General features: G+C 45.9%; 1 protein-coding gene across 2 annotated transcripts in view; it reads left to right on the forward strand.

Annotated features, from left to right (window-relative positions):
• Positions 1–16,788, forward strand: part of FAM120C (family with sequence similarity 120 member C) — a 30,964-nt gene continuing 14,176 nt past the window's right edge. For both annotated transcript variants that reach the window (XM_075259504.1, XM_075259505.1), the window contains exons 1-3: positions 1–786; positions 4,859–5,105; positions 16,388–16,470. In XM_075259504.1, coding sequence (XP_075115605.1) covers positions 238–786; positions 4,859–5,105; positions 16,388–16,470 — 879 coding nt within the window. In that variant the 5' untranslated portion in view covers positions 1–237. The remainder of the gene's footprint in view (positions 787–4,858; positions 5,106–16,387; positions 16,471–16,788) is intronic.

Genomic DNA, 16,788 nt, shown 5'->3' on the forward strand with positions numbered 1-16,788 from the left:
GAGGGGGAGTGTGGGGCGTAGTAGTAAGAGCTGCCGAAGAAGAAGGCGATTAAGATGGCGGCTTGTGCCGCGCAGGGACTCTCCCCCCGCACCCAGCTCCTGTGAGGAGGAGGCGGCCGCTCCAGTCAGCGCTCTTCGTCAGCCCGCGCTCTTCTCGTCATTCGCGCTCTCCCTCCATTCTCCCGCCTCGTTTAATCCGGCTTTCCTCCTTAGCTGTCCCAGCCTCGGCCCGGCACAATGGGGGTGCAGGGCTTCCAGGAGTTCCTGGAGAAGCGATGCCCGGGGGCCGTGGTGCCCGTCGACCTGCTGAAGTTAGCCCGGACAGTGGCCCGGCAGCAGCACCGGGCAGGCCTGTCACCGGGGGGTTACCCGCCAGCCCCGCCGCCCCCTCCTCCTCCTCAGCCCCCCTCCCCGGCGGCGCCCCCTCCTCCTCCTCCCTGCCGGGTCCTGGTGGATGCGGACTCTGCTCTCCAGCGGCTCTATGGCGGCTACCAGACTGACTGGGTGTGCGGGGGCCAGTGGAACGCCATGCTGGGCTACCTGGCGGCGCTGTCCCAGGCCTGTCTCTATCAGGGGGGCCTGGAGCTGGTGGCCATGTTCAACGGTACGCTGGCCAAAGAGAGGTTACCCGAGTGGGCCCGGCGGGCACAGGGCGAGCGGCAGACGGCGCAGCTCATTGTCAGCCACGTTGGAAACAAGGGCACCCCGCCCCCCCGGGCCTGGTTCCTGCCACCCGCCTGCCTGGCTCACTGCATTCGCCTGGCCATGATCCGGTTCAGAGTGAAGGTAACCAGGACTGAGCAGTGTGCCCACCCTGTGCCATGTCTGTCTGTGCCCCCTCCTCAGCTGCACGGCATTGCCCATCCCCCACACATGTGCCACTTGTAGCCTAGCCCTGAGTCATGCTATCTCTGCACAAGCATGCCACATATGCCAGGTGTTAGCATGGCTTTTAGTCCAGGTGTAGCATCGCCATAACCAGGTATTGGCTGCAATGCTGTGGGCAAGTTGTAGTCTGCACCTACTTGCCCATTCGGCCACTCGCTGATCAGGAATGCATGGCATAGGAAGCTGAATACTGGAGCACCGTTACAAGTAAAAGTGGCAAAAATTGGGCATCAATACAATACGGCATAGTTTATTTAGGGTATGGCGAGTAAGGTTGTGTGGCATCTAGTAATTGTCGTGTTGGCAAGGTGCTTTTCTGGGCCAAAGAGTGATCACTAACATTATATTGGTGGGGCTCAGACACCTGCCAGTGCATGGGAGCTGATCTGCAGTACCCAATCTGACCACTACAAAGAGAACAGTGCTGTCTTCTTCCTGCTTCATTCTCTGTTGTTCAGTTTCTGATAACAGCTGATTGATGGGAGTGACAGACCCCCACCTATCTATGTTTAGCCTGGAAATCCCCTTCAACACAACTGACACACAACTCTGCCAGTGTGATATGCAGCATGCCACATGGAACATCTTATATAGATGCACAGTAGCGAGTTGGAGATTGTTCGTAGGTTTTGATGGCATGGCTTCTTTTGGGCTTGTGATAGTTGGAGCTTACAAAGGTGGCCGTACACATTGTGTGTGCAGGGGTCACATGGCTGGCACCTTAATTGCTATTAGGTGGGTGAGAACAGGAGGATCCCACATACCCAGTCATAGAGATCAGCATTGCCAATGGCATATATCAGCCTCTTCTCTCCATCTCCCATGCTTGGCGAACACTCGGGCAGCCTAAAGTGAATGCAGTGGCGTCATGGCATGACTCAGTTCTAGTCTACCGGTGAAAAAATTGGGGTATAAGGAACCATTGTGTGGCATGTTGGCTTCCCGCATAGGCACAGCTGGGTTTTAGCAATTGTTAGACTGGGAGACCGATGTCCACCCCGTGTCCGTGAGCTGAACCCACATTACTATATGTATCTGTAGCGATCACTTGCATGGCAGGGGATCTGACTCTTGTAGCTGCAGTGTAAAGGCTTTGATGCTGCAACATGCTGACATCTGAAGATAGGGGAGATTTCTCAAGATCCTTATTAAATTTAGTTACAGAAGTGTGTGTGGAACATTGGCTCATAGCAAACAACCTGGTTATTAGATTTATTTCCAAAAGGACCTCTGAAAATGTCCATTATAACTTGGTTGCCGTGGACATTCACTGCTCCTTTTTTATTCTATGGACTACGATTGAGAAGTCTCCCCTCGTGCCCACCTGTTGCTTTGCAGACTGGCAGGGTTTGGCATCTTACAAGCAGAGGTGCTGGTAAACGGCGGTATACTTATAAGCAGTCTTAAAGGGGTTTTCTAGCTTGAAAAATATTGTTAGCCATGTGATAAGAAACGATAAGAGGAAGCAGGAGGTTGAAACCAAAGGGGATGGTGGGCAGTGTCAGAGTAGGAGTAATGGGTCATAGAGGTTTCCCATACTGAGCCTGCTGGTAAACCCACCCCCATATCACCCTAGCCCTGTATATCATTGGATATAACCTTTGGGGTGTACATAGCTCCTTTTATTTTGATTGTTCCTTCAGAGGTAAGGAAGCACTTCGGCTATCCCATTGAACTAAATAGAGCGGTGCACAAGCTGCTATATGTAAATTGGGGTACAGTATATAAGTTTCAGTGGTCACAACCCACCAATTTAATAAGGTGCCTCCTGTCCTTTGGATAGGGGTAACCAGTTGTTACTGGAATAACCCTTTAATCTGATACAGCCCCTTGTTGTGTGTTAATGACCCGTAGCTGGACTTTGGCGCGTCATGGCAGTGCCAAGTTGCAATAGTGCATGACTTCCACGTGTATGATGTGGGGCAGTGAGCCAGGTTATTACACCTCCATCCTCGGAGGCCAGTGTCCCCTGACTAGCTAGGAACATGTGACTACTCTGCATTGTAAAGGGCTTCATATGTTGTCATATGTAGATTTATTTATAGCAGAATACTCTGACACTTGTAAAAGCGTCCTGATATATTCTACATACTGTTAAACTAATAGATTTATCTGACCAATTGAGTCCAAAGGACACTTGTTCTGGATCCATTGGATAGATAGTAAGAGGTTTTCCAGGACTTACATATTGATGGCTTGTCCTTAGGAGAAGTCCTCATTGTATGGACAGAGGGGTCCTACCAATCACCTGCCTCTTCCCTGGCCATGTATTTAGGTTTGTCGGTCATATGCAATCCCAAGCACAGCCCATATGATATGCATGGCACTGTGCTGGATATCCAGTGACCAGGCCGGAGCACTCACCTGAGGGCTCGATCTCATTCAGCCAGCTGATATATGGGGTTCTCAGGTGTTGGACCCCCACAATTGCATATTGATGACCTCTCCTAATGCTGCCATGAGTATACAAGTCCTGGAACTTTTTAAAGGTGCAGTGTGCACAGAGCCTAACTTGGACTCACTGCATTTAAATTCTAATGCCCTATTAGTTGTCACCTGGTTCTCCTGTATGTTGGTCAGGGGCCCCATAGATGCCAGCTGTCTTCTAGCGTCACCCTGTGAAGTGGCCGCCTGCTCTAGTGAGGGTCTGACCCCTTTATGCTAGATATTGTACACACTGAACTGCAATGACAGCTGTGCTGATCAGCCTTTATTTACATCCGAGTTGCCATCCATTATAGCCAGGTTTGCTGTGTCTAGGAGATTTATTACATGGCGGCCATTGATATGATTGGGAATTGCATAGTACATGGTGCGTTATGTTCACCATGGCAGCATGGTGTAGGGTGATGTCGCCATAGAGATCCCTTTAGCATTTTCCACATAGGCGTCTAGGCTGTTATTGCCCCCTGTGGGCAAGAATATGGATGCATAAGGTGTAATAGTGGTTTCTCATATCTGAGGACTAGAAGAGCTGCCTGCTCCATTACCAGTGAGTACATAGGAAGCACCTAAAGTAATCCAGATGAAGCAGTCAGCAGATGTCAGATCACATTTATAAAGGGCACTGAGCAGAGGTTTGTACATTGACGCAGCCAGTACCAAGGCGACATTTACTGGGCTTTTATCTGTAGTGATATTTTAGATATGACAAGCGGGCAGGCGTTGACTGGTTTTAACTCTGCTTTTGACACTGCTTGGTTGATTCCTTATCAGTGTCGGACCAGGAAAGATCACTCGGGTGCTGAGAGATTGAACAGGAAAGGCATTAATGGAGTGGCAGACCTAAGGGGTATAGGGATGTGCCAACAAGTGGCCAATGCCAAGGTAACTGACGTTGTCCAATCAGTGTCAGACTGTAGGGACACACCCGTTTGACAAACGGGATGGTATCGCCTAGTTGCCCATTTAGTCATACATTTCTAGGAGTAACAGGAACAACAGTGTACCAGAATTATTTCATGGGGAGTGCAAGTATTTACTAAAATGGAGGTGTTGGGAGAGGTGACAGGGCCTTGTTCTATCATGAGCTAACCATTGCTCGGATGGTACTGAGTGCCTATCCCTTTCTCTTGGGAACAGCTAGCATGGGGCTGGGTCATGCTTGATACAATCTTAGCGTAACCTTTTTTGTTTTGGGCTTTTTTTTGTACATTTTTGTGCCATGAAACAATGGAAAAATGTTTTATTTTCCCTTAATAATAAAGTTTTTGAAACCGCTTCATTTTTTATTTTTTTTTGGCTTAAATGTTTAATACGCTGCTTAGTTGTCCTGCTTTAACCCTTTGCTCCTGTGCTGACCATTTGTTGCTATCACCCTTCCCTCGGCTGTGGGTGTCTGTCCGGCTCCTGTCTGCAGTCTCCTGTGTTTTGTCTTTCGGCTTTTCCTGCTCCATATCCATTGCTTGGCTGCTGAATGTGACCCCAATAAGTGATATTCACAAACACGGTGACCCTTCCTGCATTTCAGGTGTTTCAGAGTTTGGAGGATCATCACCTGGAAGTGGTCTCTTTCTTCCGGGAGAATGGATTTCATGGCCTCATTGCTCATGACTCTGAATACGCCTTGTGTAACATCCCTTCTTACTACAGTTCTCACGCCCTGAAGCTGAGCTGGAATGGGAAGAATCTCACTACCAACCAGTTTCTAATGCAAGAGGTAGCCAAACAGCTGGGCCTCAAGATGAGCAACTTCCCCATCTTCGCGGCCCTTTTGGGTAAGGCTGCAACCAAGGAGCGGGATTCTGCGGCTGTAAAGCAGGACTGTGGAGTCGCTAGGCCAAAACCTTCCTAAATTTTTCCATGGTCTGAATTTAACCCCTTTGTAAATGGATGACAGGGTCTGGCAAAAATAATAAAAAGCCAGTGAAAGTAAATAATGTAACTAATTATACAATATTAATAATTCTAAAATGCTGAGGCCCTACGGTGCAGAAACGCAGCTTCTTTTATTGCTGATTCTGCTGCATTTTTTAAATCCAAATCTAGAATAGGCTACAAAAGGAATGGGAAATGGAGAGGAAGTGATTATACTTTTATGCTTCTATCTTCTACTCAATTCACTCCTAGCTTTGACTCAAAAACTGAAGCAAAATCTGCAACTGAGGCCTTAGCCTAAGGGGACATTCACACGGAGTAAAGTGGCGTTGATTCTGCCACAATAACTGGCGGCAGAATCAGCGCTGATTAAAAAAAAAAAAAAAAAGACTCCCATTGACTTCAATGTTTTATGCCCGTTAAACAGAACCCATTGAAGTCAATGGGACTCTTTATCAGCGCTGATTCTGCCGTGAGTTATCGTGGCAGAATCACTTTACTCCGTGTGAATGCCCCTTAAAACTGTTCTTTTTACGCTAGTGTAGATGGTACCTTTTTTTCCTTCTGCAGCTCCACCCAAAATTGTCCCCAACTCTGACTCCACCGCCCTGCTTTAAAGGGCATGTTCATGCAGCGGTAGTGTATATCTATGTTAGGTCTCACAACCTTGATTAGTATTTGTAACATAAAGATCCTATGTGCTATACTAAGGCCAATTGAACTCTGCAAGCTGAGTTTTGGCAAGTAAAGATCTATTCACATGGTGGAAATTGATGAGGCATTTGCGTCCAGTTCTGCTCCACTAATTTTGACTCCTCCTTTAGTCTTTGTCTCGCATTGAATACAATGAGTGGCAGATTCAGCGTCAGATTCCTTCATGTGAACGTTCCCTAAATCTGGTTGATAGGCTGTTTTACCTCAACTATGGTGGTGGTGTTACATTGGAGAGAAAAGTGTTCTACATGGAACTTTAATGTGAATCATTACTATACGACACGCCCAAAATGTTTTGTATGAGGCCTCAGGGTTAGAGGTTTCTAATGTAAAAAAAATGCACCATTTTAATGATTTAGATTAAGGAGGCCCGTGTTCTGCTTTGAAATGTATTCTTCATACTGAAAATGGTGATAAAAGGGTATTCTGGTAATTTCCTATTATATTCCATTCCTATCATAGAATAGGGGTTATTGCTGAGAAGTGGGGGGTTAACTGATGAGATCCCCTTTGATCACAAGAATCTGGGTCCTATTTGCCCCGTATCAATGGAGCATTAGGTCATGTACAGTGTTGGCCAAAAGTATTGGCACCCCTGCAATTCTGTCAGATGATACTTATTTTTTTCCAGAAAATGATTGCAATCACAAATTCTTTGGTATTAATATCTTCATTTAATTTGTCTTCAATGGAAAACCACAAAAAGAATTATCAAAAAGCCAAATTGGATATAATTCCACACCAAACATAAAAAAGGGGGTGGACAAAAGTATTGGCACTGTTTAAAAAAAATCATGTGATGCTTCTCTAATTTGTGTAATTAACAGCACCTGTTACTTACCTGAGGCACCTAACAGGTGGTGGCAATAACTAAATCACACTTGCAGCCAGTTGAAATGGATTAAAGTTGACTCAACTTGTGTCTTTGTGTGTACCACATTGAGCATGGAGAAAAGAAAGAAGACCAAAGAACTGTCTGAGGACTTGAGAAGCAAAATTGTGAGGAAGCATGAGCAATCTCAAGGCTACAAGTCCATCTCCAAAGACCTGAATGTTCCTGTGTCTACTGTGCGCAGTGTCATCAAGAAGTTTAAAGCCCATGGCACTGTGGCTAACCTCCCTAGATGTGGACGGAAAAGAAAAATTGACGAGAGATTTCAACGCAAGATTGTGCGGATGGTGGATAAAGAACCTCGACTAACATCCAGACAAGTTCAAGCTGCCCTGCAGTCCGAGGGTACAACAGTGTCACCCCGTACTATCCGTCGGCGTCTGAATGAGAAGGGACTGTATGGTAGGATACCCAGGAAGACCACACTTCTTACCCAGAGACATAAAAAAGCCAGGCTGGAGTTTGCCAAAACTTACCTGAGAAAGCCAAAAACATTTTGGAAGAATGTTCTCTGGTCAGAGGAGACAAAAGTAGGAAAAGGCATCAATATAGAGTTTAGAGGAAAAAAAAAAGAGGCCTTTAAAGAAAAGAACACGATCCTTACAGTCAGACATGGCGGAGGTTCCCTGATGTTTTGGGATTGCTTTGCTGCCTCTGACACTGGACTGCTTGACCGTGTGCATGGCATTATGAAGTCTGAAGACGACCAACAAATGTTGCAGCATAATGTAAGGCCCAGTGTGAGAAAGCTGGGTCTCCCTCAGAGGTCATGGGTCTTCCAGCAGGGCAATGACCCAAAACACTTCAAAAAGCACTAGAAAATGGTTTGAGAGAAAGCACTGGAGACTTGTAAAGTGGCCAGCAATGAGTCCAGACCTGAATCCTATAGAACACCTGTGGAGAGATCTCTTGATGGCAGTTTGGAGAAGGCCCCCTTCACATCTCAGGGACCTGGAGCAGTTTGCCAAAGAAGAATGGTCTAAGATTCCAGCAGAGCCTTGTAAGAAACTCATTGATGGTTACCGGAAGCGGTTGTGCAGTTATTTTGTCTAAAGGTTGTGCTACCAAGTATTAGGCTGAGGGGGCCAATACTTTTGTCCGGCCCATTTTTGGAGTTTTGTGTAAAATGATCAATGATTTGACTTTTTTTTTCATTCTCTTTTGTGTTTTTTCATTGCAAACAAAATAAATTAAGATATTACCAAAGAGTTTGTGCTTGCAATCATTATCTGGAAGAACACGAGTATTATCTGACAATTGCAGGGGGGCCAATACTTTTGGCAAACACTGTATGTGTATTGTCCGTCTATTCAATAGCGTCCCATAGGGATGAATGGATTGGTTGAACTCATGCACAAACTTCAGCCCTGCTCAGAAGAGGAAATCTGGACTCCACTGATGAGTGAAATGTCTTGAACACGGGGAATAACTTAAAATTATCAGACTACCCCTTTACTTAATACATCTTTTATGCAGACCACTGTGTCTCCAGACCCAACTATCTGCCGATTCTTACTGACTTGCATTTTATGTTATGTTATTAGTAAGGAGATGGATGTCTGAACCACTGCAGGGTCATATATGTCTGTTACAGCTAGTTCTGCTTAGGAGCAGTAGATACAACAGCTTAAGGGAGCCTTCACACGATGTAACGCTGCGCTCATTCTGATAGGAAAAACACGTTCAGAGAGTGCGCGTAAAAAGCAGCTCCCATTGACTTGGATGGGAGCCGGAATACGTGTGCTCCCCATTGAAATCAATGGGAGGCGCTTTTTTTTCCCCTATGCTTTCAATGTATTACGAGCGTATCACATTGAAAGGAATAGGGAAAAAAGCAGCCCATTCATTTCTATGGGAAGCGCACGTATGCCGGCTCCATAGAAATGAATGGGATCTGCTTTGTACGCGCTCATTCTGAACGTGTTTTATGTTCAGAAAGAGCTTAGCGTATACTCTGTGTGAGTGCACCCTTAGATATACCAAACGGGATTTTTAAAAAATGGCATCGCTCCGAAGTCACAATATAAAAATTAACTCTTAATCAAGTATGAAAAGTAAAAAGAGCAAATAAAAATGAAGCAATAAACCCCTAAAATATGAACGGCTTGGGCGTTTTGAGGATGTAAGCCCCATAGCATAGTAAAACAGGAATGTTGTTTCTTTATATATCCTATAACACCTTCATTAAAGGGGTTGTCCCACATCGCATACTTACCCGTCTTCGTTCCTCTAAAATCTTCTGTCTTCCGGCTTTGTCTCGTCATTGGTGGGCGGGGTCACATATGCAAAGCCAAGCGGCGAGATGCCGCCGGCCCTGCGTGCGCGCTCATACACCAGTCTACCCTTCACAATGCGAATACAGACCCGACACCCTGCGGGTCTGTATTAGCATTGTGAAGGCTAGACTGGTGTATGAGCTTGCACGCAGGGCCGGCGGCATCTCGCCGCTTGGCTTTGCATATGTGACCCCGGAGCGGAACAGCATCGCTTCTGCCGCTGCTGTCTTCATGCAGGGCAGAAGCATAGCGATGTGCCTGTGCCAGCGTCTAACAGTCCCCAGCATCCGCCTATTACAGCGGATGCCGGGGAGTTAGATGCCGGCACAGGTGAAGCCAGCAACATCGCTATGTGCCTGCCCTGCATGAAGACAGCAGCGGCAGAAGCGATGCTGTTATTCCGCTCCTCCGCCCCGGAATAACAGCATCGCTTCTGCCGCTGCTTTCTTCATGCAGGGCAGAAGCATAGAGATGTTGCTGGCTTCACCTGTCCCCCAAAGGGTAAACTACCCCTCCCCCCTCCAGGCTCGCTCCCTGCACTTAGCCCCTCCTCCCTCCCCCTGAGAGCAGGCAGACACATCACTTGACTCAGGAGCAGCTAGGTCAGGGCTGTGGCCACAAAAAAATGAATAAAGTGAGATAGTGGCCAAACAAAGCAGTTTTGCTGAAGCAGTGTATTTAGGAAAAGTCTTACATTCACATTTACAAGCATTATAGATAGGATCCTTGTGACGGGACAACCCCTTTAAGTCCACCTGACACACAAAACAATTAACCCTTAAAGAGGATCTTTCATGTCCTCACTCACCTGCAGTTTTATATACCTCTAGAAAGCCGACAGTCCTCTGAGTTCAGCACGCTATCAGCTTTCCCATTATGTGCCCCTGGTGAAGAGCTATCAGTGCCATTACCATAGCTCTTCACTGTCAGGTGTTTCTGACTGTCCGTGAGGAACTCCCCTCCTGACAGTAGAGTCCATATCGCTGTACTGTCAGAGAAGCATTCCTTAACACCCAGTGATGACGCTGAGTGGTGAAGAATGCCCCTCGCCGCCTGTCAAAACTCCTCAATAGACTGGGGGGGGGGGGGGGGGGTCCGCACCACGCAGTGTCATGGCTGAATTCAGCGCACTGTCGGCTTCTTAGCAGTATATAAGACTGCATGTTCCTGAGGACATGAGAGGTCCTCTATAATTAGCTCGATTCCATATTGTATACACACATAAAACAATCACATACATACCTCTATTATACCTATACAGAAAACACCACTTGTCTCCGTAGATGTAGTTAACATGCTGGGAGACTTTTTGAAATTGCGTCCTTTTTGCTGCAGATTTTTTTCTGCAATGTGTGGATGGTGTTACCCTGTATCCCATCCACTTTGCAGGCGGTGTAAAACACTGGGGGGTTTTTACAGCGTTGTGTCTCCTGCAGCCAAAACAATGTGTTTTTGCAACGCGGCACCCTGGCCTTAAAGGGGTTTTCCAAGACTTGCCATTAGAGACACTTAACCCTTTAGCTTGTAGATAGGGGATAAGTGTCATATACCTGGGGAACAAAGGCTGGGCCTCCCATTGATCCACAAAATGGGGGATTCCTTGGGAGTGGAGCTCGAGTATTGCATGACCAAGCAGTGCTTCATTCACTACTGTGGGGTTGCCTCTCACCGTGGAGAATGAAGTTCCGGTCATGCACGCCCACCGGTGCTTCATTCATGAGGAGGCTTATGGGGAAGCACCAATTCCCCATTTTCCTGATCGCTGAGGAACCCAGTGATCTGACACCTATCCCGTCTCCTGTGATCTGACACCTATCCCGTCTCCTGTGACCTGACACCTATCCCGTCTCCTGTGATCTGACACCTATCCCGTCTCCTATGGATAATTGTCTGTAATTAGACAACTCTTTTAAGACTGAGGTGTAATTCCTGTTACGAGCACTAGTATGGAGCTGTGCTTGGTAATCAATGAACGGGCTGGCTGGATGTCGGACCCTCACAAATCCCATATTGAGGGCCTATCCTATAATATAGTCTTGAGTAGCCCCTTAAAGTTTCCCAAAGTTGATTTTATTTTTAGGTGGATCAATAAATAATTGTTGTGGATTTGTACTTAGCCCTTAAGGTCTATTAGTGGGAGAATATGTCAGAACTGGTACCAAGGAAAATGGAGCGGTTGCCAATAGCAACCAGGTTTACCAGAAATGGTTTAGGAAAAATGAGTCTGGCTGGTTTCTTCCTTCATTTTACCTTGTACCAATGTTTCAGTGTAGATATCCCAGAGGATGTGTATGATGTCCCACCGCAGGGAGACGTACAACCACCGCTACAATCCTTGCTGTGAGCATATGTTGTTGGGATTGGGGGCCCCCTGTTTCTTTAAGTGATCATAGAGAGCCCCAGCAGTCTTGCATTTATCACCTGAATGGTTATTCCCCCTACGCCAAACAGCAGCACAAGATGGGGTATTCCTGCCCCTGTGTGCTGTTAGGACAGGTGGAACTTTTAATTAGCTAACAGTTTTTCCCCCTATAAGAGGCCAGAGCGACCTCCTCCCCCCTGTGTTTTTTTCTGTCCTGTGCGACTGGACAGGTGGAGGAGGCTGTGGCCTCCTCTAGGGTTTAGAATAAGGTGTCTTAGATTCTTTCTTCTCTTTCCCTTCTTTCTGAGTGAAAGATCTAGGTTTATACTGCAGTCTTTTGTCTTACCTGCCTTGTGCAGGTTACTGACTTTTTCAGCTGCAGTTCATTTACTGCCCTGCTGTAAGGTAAGCCGTGTCCTCTTTCAGCTTTCCCTCTGTGTTCACTGCAGAGACTAAAAGCACTAATTTCTATTTGCTATGGGCACTCTGTCAACTTCACAATATCGAAGTCGATTCACCGCCATTATGGTAAGATCCAACCAAATTTTTGTATTTCTTGCTGTTTTTCAATGTGCATTTAATTCCTAAGCGGGGACTATATGCTGTGAACCTAAAAGAAGGGTTCATATACCTATGTACTATCATTACTTATTAGGTGCATATTTGCTTATTGCTCACATGATGGCCACCCAGTACAACGCCAAAGTGACAAGGTTTTGCTCCCTCTACCGGGAAGACAATCCTTTGGCGGTAGATGCCCTGTCAATACCTTGGAGGTTCAAACTGGCATATGTTTTTCCTCCTATTCTGATGATTCCGAAGGTATTGGCGAAACTCAGGCAGGACCAGACTTCGGCAATAGTGATCATGCCGTTCTGGCCAAAAAAGGGCATGGTTTACCCACCTCATCCTAATGAGTCAAGGGACCTACTGGAGGCTTCCACAAGTCCAAAACCTGGTAATTCTGAACTGACAGCTCTGCCAGGACCTGGACAGGTTCAACCTCATGGCCTGGAGGTTGACCGCATCGTATACGGAGATAGACGATTATCCCAGGCCGTTCTAAGAACGTTGGCCCATTCAAGAGCGGATTCAACTAACAGGAGTTACCAAAGGATCTCGGATAGGCAGCTTAATAACTCTGCTATCGAATCGGTCTTGGAGTTCCTACAGAGTGACCTGGATAAGGGGCTAACTCCAGCTACCCTGAAGGTTCATGTTTCAGCACTTTCCGCTCTTCTAGGGACCTGGTTATAACAAGATCCTCTATTAAAGTAATTCCTTAAAGGGGCCTCTAGGCTCCGCCCTCAGATACGGCCCCCTGTCCCGCAATGGGACTTGGCTGCGGTTCTTCAGGGGCTTTGTTCTCCCCCGTTTGAACTCTTAACAGAGGTGGACTGGAGATATCTCTCCTACAAGGTAACCTTCTTGTTGGCAATTACCTCTGCCAAAAGGATTGGAGAATTACAAGCTTTGGCTGCCTCGGAGCCATTCATTACCTTTTTCCCTGATAGGGTTCAACTTGGGTTCATCCAGGGATTTTGTCCTAGGGTCGCATATATCTGCGCATATATTTGGATTGTACAGCTTCCTTTCGAAGAACCTGCTCATCAATACCTACGGCCGTAACAAAGGTGTTAAAGCCACCCTGTCAAGATTGATCAGGGAGGCCATCGCTTGCTCTCTTCGCGCTCAAGACCTACCAGTACCGGAATTGGACCAACTTCCCGGTCAGAGAGACGCTCGCTCTCCTTAGAGCAGATATGTTCCGCTGCTTCCTGGAGTTTTCATCTGATGTTCGCCAGACACTGCAGATTGGACTGGCGCAGCTCAGAGGCCACAGCCTTCGGACATTCTGTCTTGGCATCTGCTTGCCAAGATCTCCCACCCTAGTTGGGATTTTACTTGCTAGATCCCCATCTTGTGCTGCTGTTTGGCGTAGGGGGAATGGAAGATTATAAAGATAATCTGTTTTCCCTTAGCCCAAACAGCAGCACAAGGCTCCCTCCCATTGTTTATGGTAATGTTTGTATTGTTATATTGCCTTTTATACTTTTTGACTAACACAGGGGGGAGGAGGTCGCTCTGGCCTCTTATAGGGGGAAAAACTGTTAGCTAATTAAAAGTTCCACCTGTCCTAACAGCACACAGGGGCAGGAATACCCCATCTTGTGCTGCTGTTTGGGCTAAGGGAAAACAGATTATCTTTATAATCTTCCAATGTTCTTTATATCACTGAATTCAAAGTGTACTCTGCCATCCAGAAGAAAAAAAAAATTATGCTTTGGCACATGATGCTGTGAGTACGGGACAGCAGTGGTGGGGTCATTCTGGAACTCGCAACATCACAAATTACTAGGAGAGCTCAGTTCTGATAAGCCATGGTTGGCCTGAACATGCAGCCATCACATGGGCTGTATTCCCCGGCCTGGACACAGACATGTTAAAGGGGCTCTCTCATTGGGGAAAGTCATTTCTAGCTAAGCACATACTTGCATAGCCTTTAGAAAGTCTATTCCACATGTACCTTTTGTATGTAAATTGCCTCAGTAGGTTTTTAATAAATTTGTTTTTATTCATATGCTAATTAGGCTTCTCCGTGCACCCTGGAAGTGTCTGTGTGCACCCTCTATTCACTATGTGTATGAGAGCAGAGAGGCTGCTGTGCTGATGACTCATCTCTGTACTCTCACACACATAGAGAATAGCAGACAGTGCACACAGACACTTCCAGGGTGCTCGGAGAAGCCTAATTAGCATACGAATAAAAACGGGCTTATTCAAAAACTACTGAGGCAATTTACATACAAAAGGTAGGTGCGGAATAGACTTTCTAAAGGCTATGCAAGGATGTGCTTAGCTAAAAATGACTTTTCCCAATGATACAACCCCTTTAAATGACCATAGCAGTGTCAAATTTGGTGGGGGACTCCAAATCTTAGCATGGCTGCCCATCAGCTGATTGAAAAAGGCCATAACACTTTGTTGATTACCAGCACAGTGCCATCCTTTGCAAAGTGGCTAAACCTGGTACTACAGCTCAAGTGAATGGGGCTGCAGTACTGGGCACAGCATCTTTGTGGAGATGTGCCTGGTAATAAAGAAGCCGCAGTTCTTGCCCTAGTGCTGCAGCCCTTTCAGCTGCAGGGCATGGGTGCCAGAGATTGTACTCGTGCCGTATTGAGGTTTATCCAAGTTCCTGGACCTCTTTAAATAGTCTTTAGAAAAGCCATATTCGGGTGTCGCTATCGTATGGACCCACCTGTTTGCTTTATATTGCTTGTTTATTCCTCTATTGTTGTGCCAGTCTTTCAATAAAGAGTTGATAAATAAAATAGTCTTTAGGAAGAGTTATAATCCCGATCAGGCGATGACATCTGCTCTTCATTGTCCTAAAGGAAAGCTCCATTTTTGCTCAGTTTCCATCTGTATAACATGAGAACTATAGTTGTCATTATCTACGATCTGCTGCCATTTTCATTATGTTTTAGCCAAAGATGTATTCAGGGTTCTGCAGAGAGCAGTGCATTGTGGGAGCGCAGTTGTTGGGTCACATGACTGTCTTTCTGCATAGTGCAGTTAAACTGCGGACGTTTCCAAAAGAGATCCTGCAGAATTGAACAAAATTCACTTGTCTGAAACCAGACCCAATGCAGTCCAACCCCATGACCCCTACTCCACGGCCCTGTTCTCAAGAGTCAGCACCTTTATTATGTATGTATGTTCATTCATCTCCTCGCACACCCAACATACAGTAGAGATGATGGAGAGTAATGCATGGAAACAACCACAGTACCCTTCACTGCCACTCCGAAGTACATGGGGTGCAGTATAGGCATTGAATATCCCCATGATGCTGTAGGTTCAGGTCACTAGGCCTTCAATTTGGGTCAATAAGGCAGTTTTTTCTTTGACTGAAGCACTGTATGCAGTATGTAATAACCATTATGAGTATAACACATCTACTATACCAGTAGCCAGATGCATTCAATGTAATGGCTTACAGGTGAACTATATACCATAGTAACATTGTTGTAATGAAAGGGGTTTTGTGGGACCATAGGATAATTTCTGGTCGGGGTCAGACACCTTGGTCTCCAGATAATCCGCTCTTTAAAGATAGTACAACATTCATTTGAGTCATGACCAAGATGCCCCTTTAAGAAGGTGATCCACAGGGACCACCACGGTGTTAGGGGTAGGTGTTAGACCTCCATAGGTTTTCAATAGATGAATTAAAAATAACACCTTTAAAGTCTGCGTGTAGTTCTGAAGTAAACCCACCTCATACAGACTATCATGCTGCCACCTCACAGCTGTTGGAACTTGCTATAAGTGAATGGAGTCTGTGCAGATTGGGGAACAAATGTGCAATTTGTGAACCTAAAATTATCAGATGAAAGGGGCAATGGGTGATGAGTGAGGTGTGATTCTGTGTTTGAGGTTTAGGGTCAGAAAATAACTGTAGAATTTAGTTAAACCATATGTTAAAGGATTGCCCACCAAACCCTTGGCACTACAGCTCTGTCATTAGGATTGAGGTAAAAGAGGGGCATGCTCCCTGTATACCAATGTGTATCATAGTTTGTGAGCCAACCTTATGCCGCATTCACACCCATGAAACTCAGTCTGTCTGTGTCATATTTACTGACCTGCACATCATGCTGGGTAAGGGACTCGTAGTATTGTAGTTATCTGTGATGATCGGCGTCATGTCCTATAGCATACTATAATCCTATAGGCAGGGATGCCTGACATCATTGAGCCCCTGTCCTGACAAAATGTTCAGGTCAGTAAATACAGGTTGAACTTGGTTGTGTGAATGCTGTATAATGCTCAGATTAGAGGCATCCTAGGGGCACAGCTCCATTACACATTCAGGTGAAATTATTAAGGTCATATCTAGTCTATTAAACAAGTCATGTGATCTTGTTGTAGGTAACCATATACTTCCAGACGAAGACCTAGCCGCATTTCATTGGAGTTTGCTGGGACCAGATCATCCACTCGCTTCACTCAAGGTGATTATTTCCCTCCCCACACTACTCTATATGTACATATATACTATTATTATTATTTGCACTGCCCGTTTCTCCCGTCCAGATAATAATATTAATACATTTTATTTATATAATACCAACATATTCCGCAGCGCTGTACAATTTGTAGGGAACAAGTACAGACAAAAAAGATACATTACAAAGAAATAGTCACTTCACACAATGGGACTGAGGGCCCTGCTCACAATATCCTACAATCTATGAGGTAGAGGGGCGGTATCGGAGCATATATAGCATTGCTTATACAGTGGTCAGACATTTTTGTGATAGAGGTTACTG

This window comes from Leptodactylus fuscus, chromosome 11 (genome assembly GCF_031893055.1).
Source record: "Leptodactylus fuscus isolate aLepFus1 chromosome 11, aLepFus1.hap2, whole genome shotgun sequence".
Taxonomy (NCBI): Eukaryota; Metazoa; Chordata; class Amphibia; order Anura; family Leptodactylidae; genus Leptodactylus; species Leptodactylus fuscus.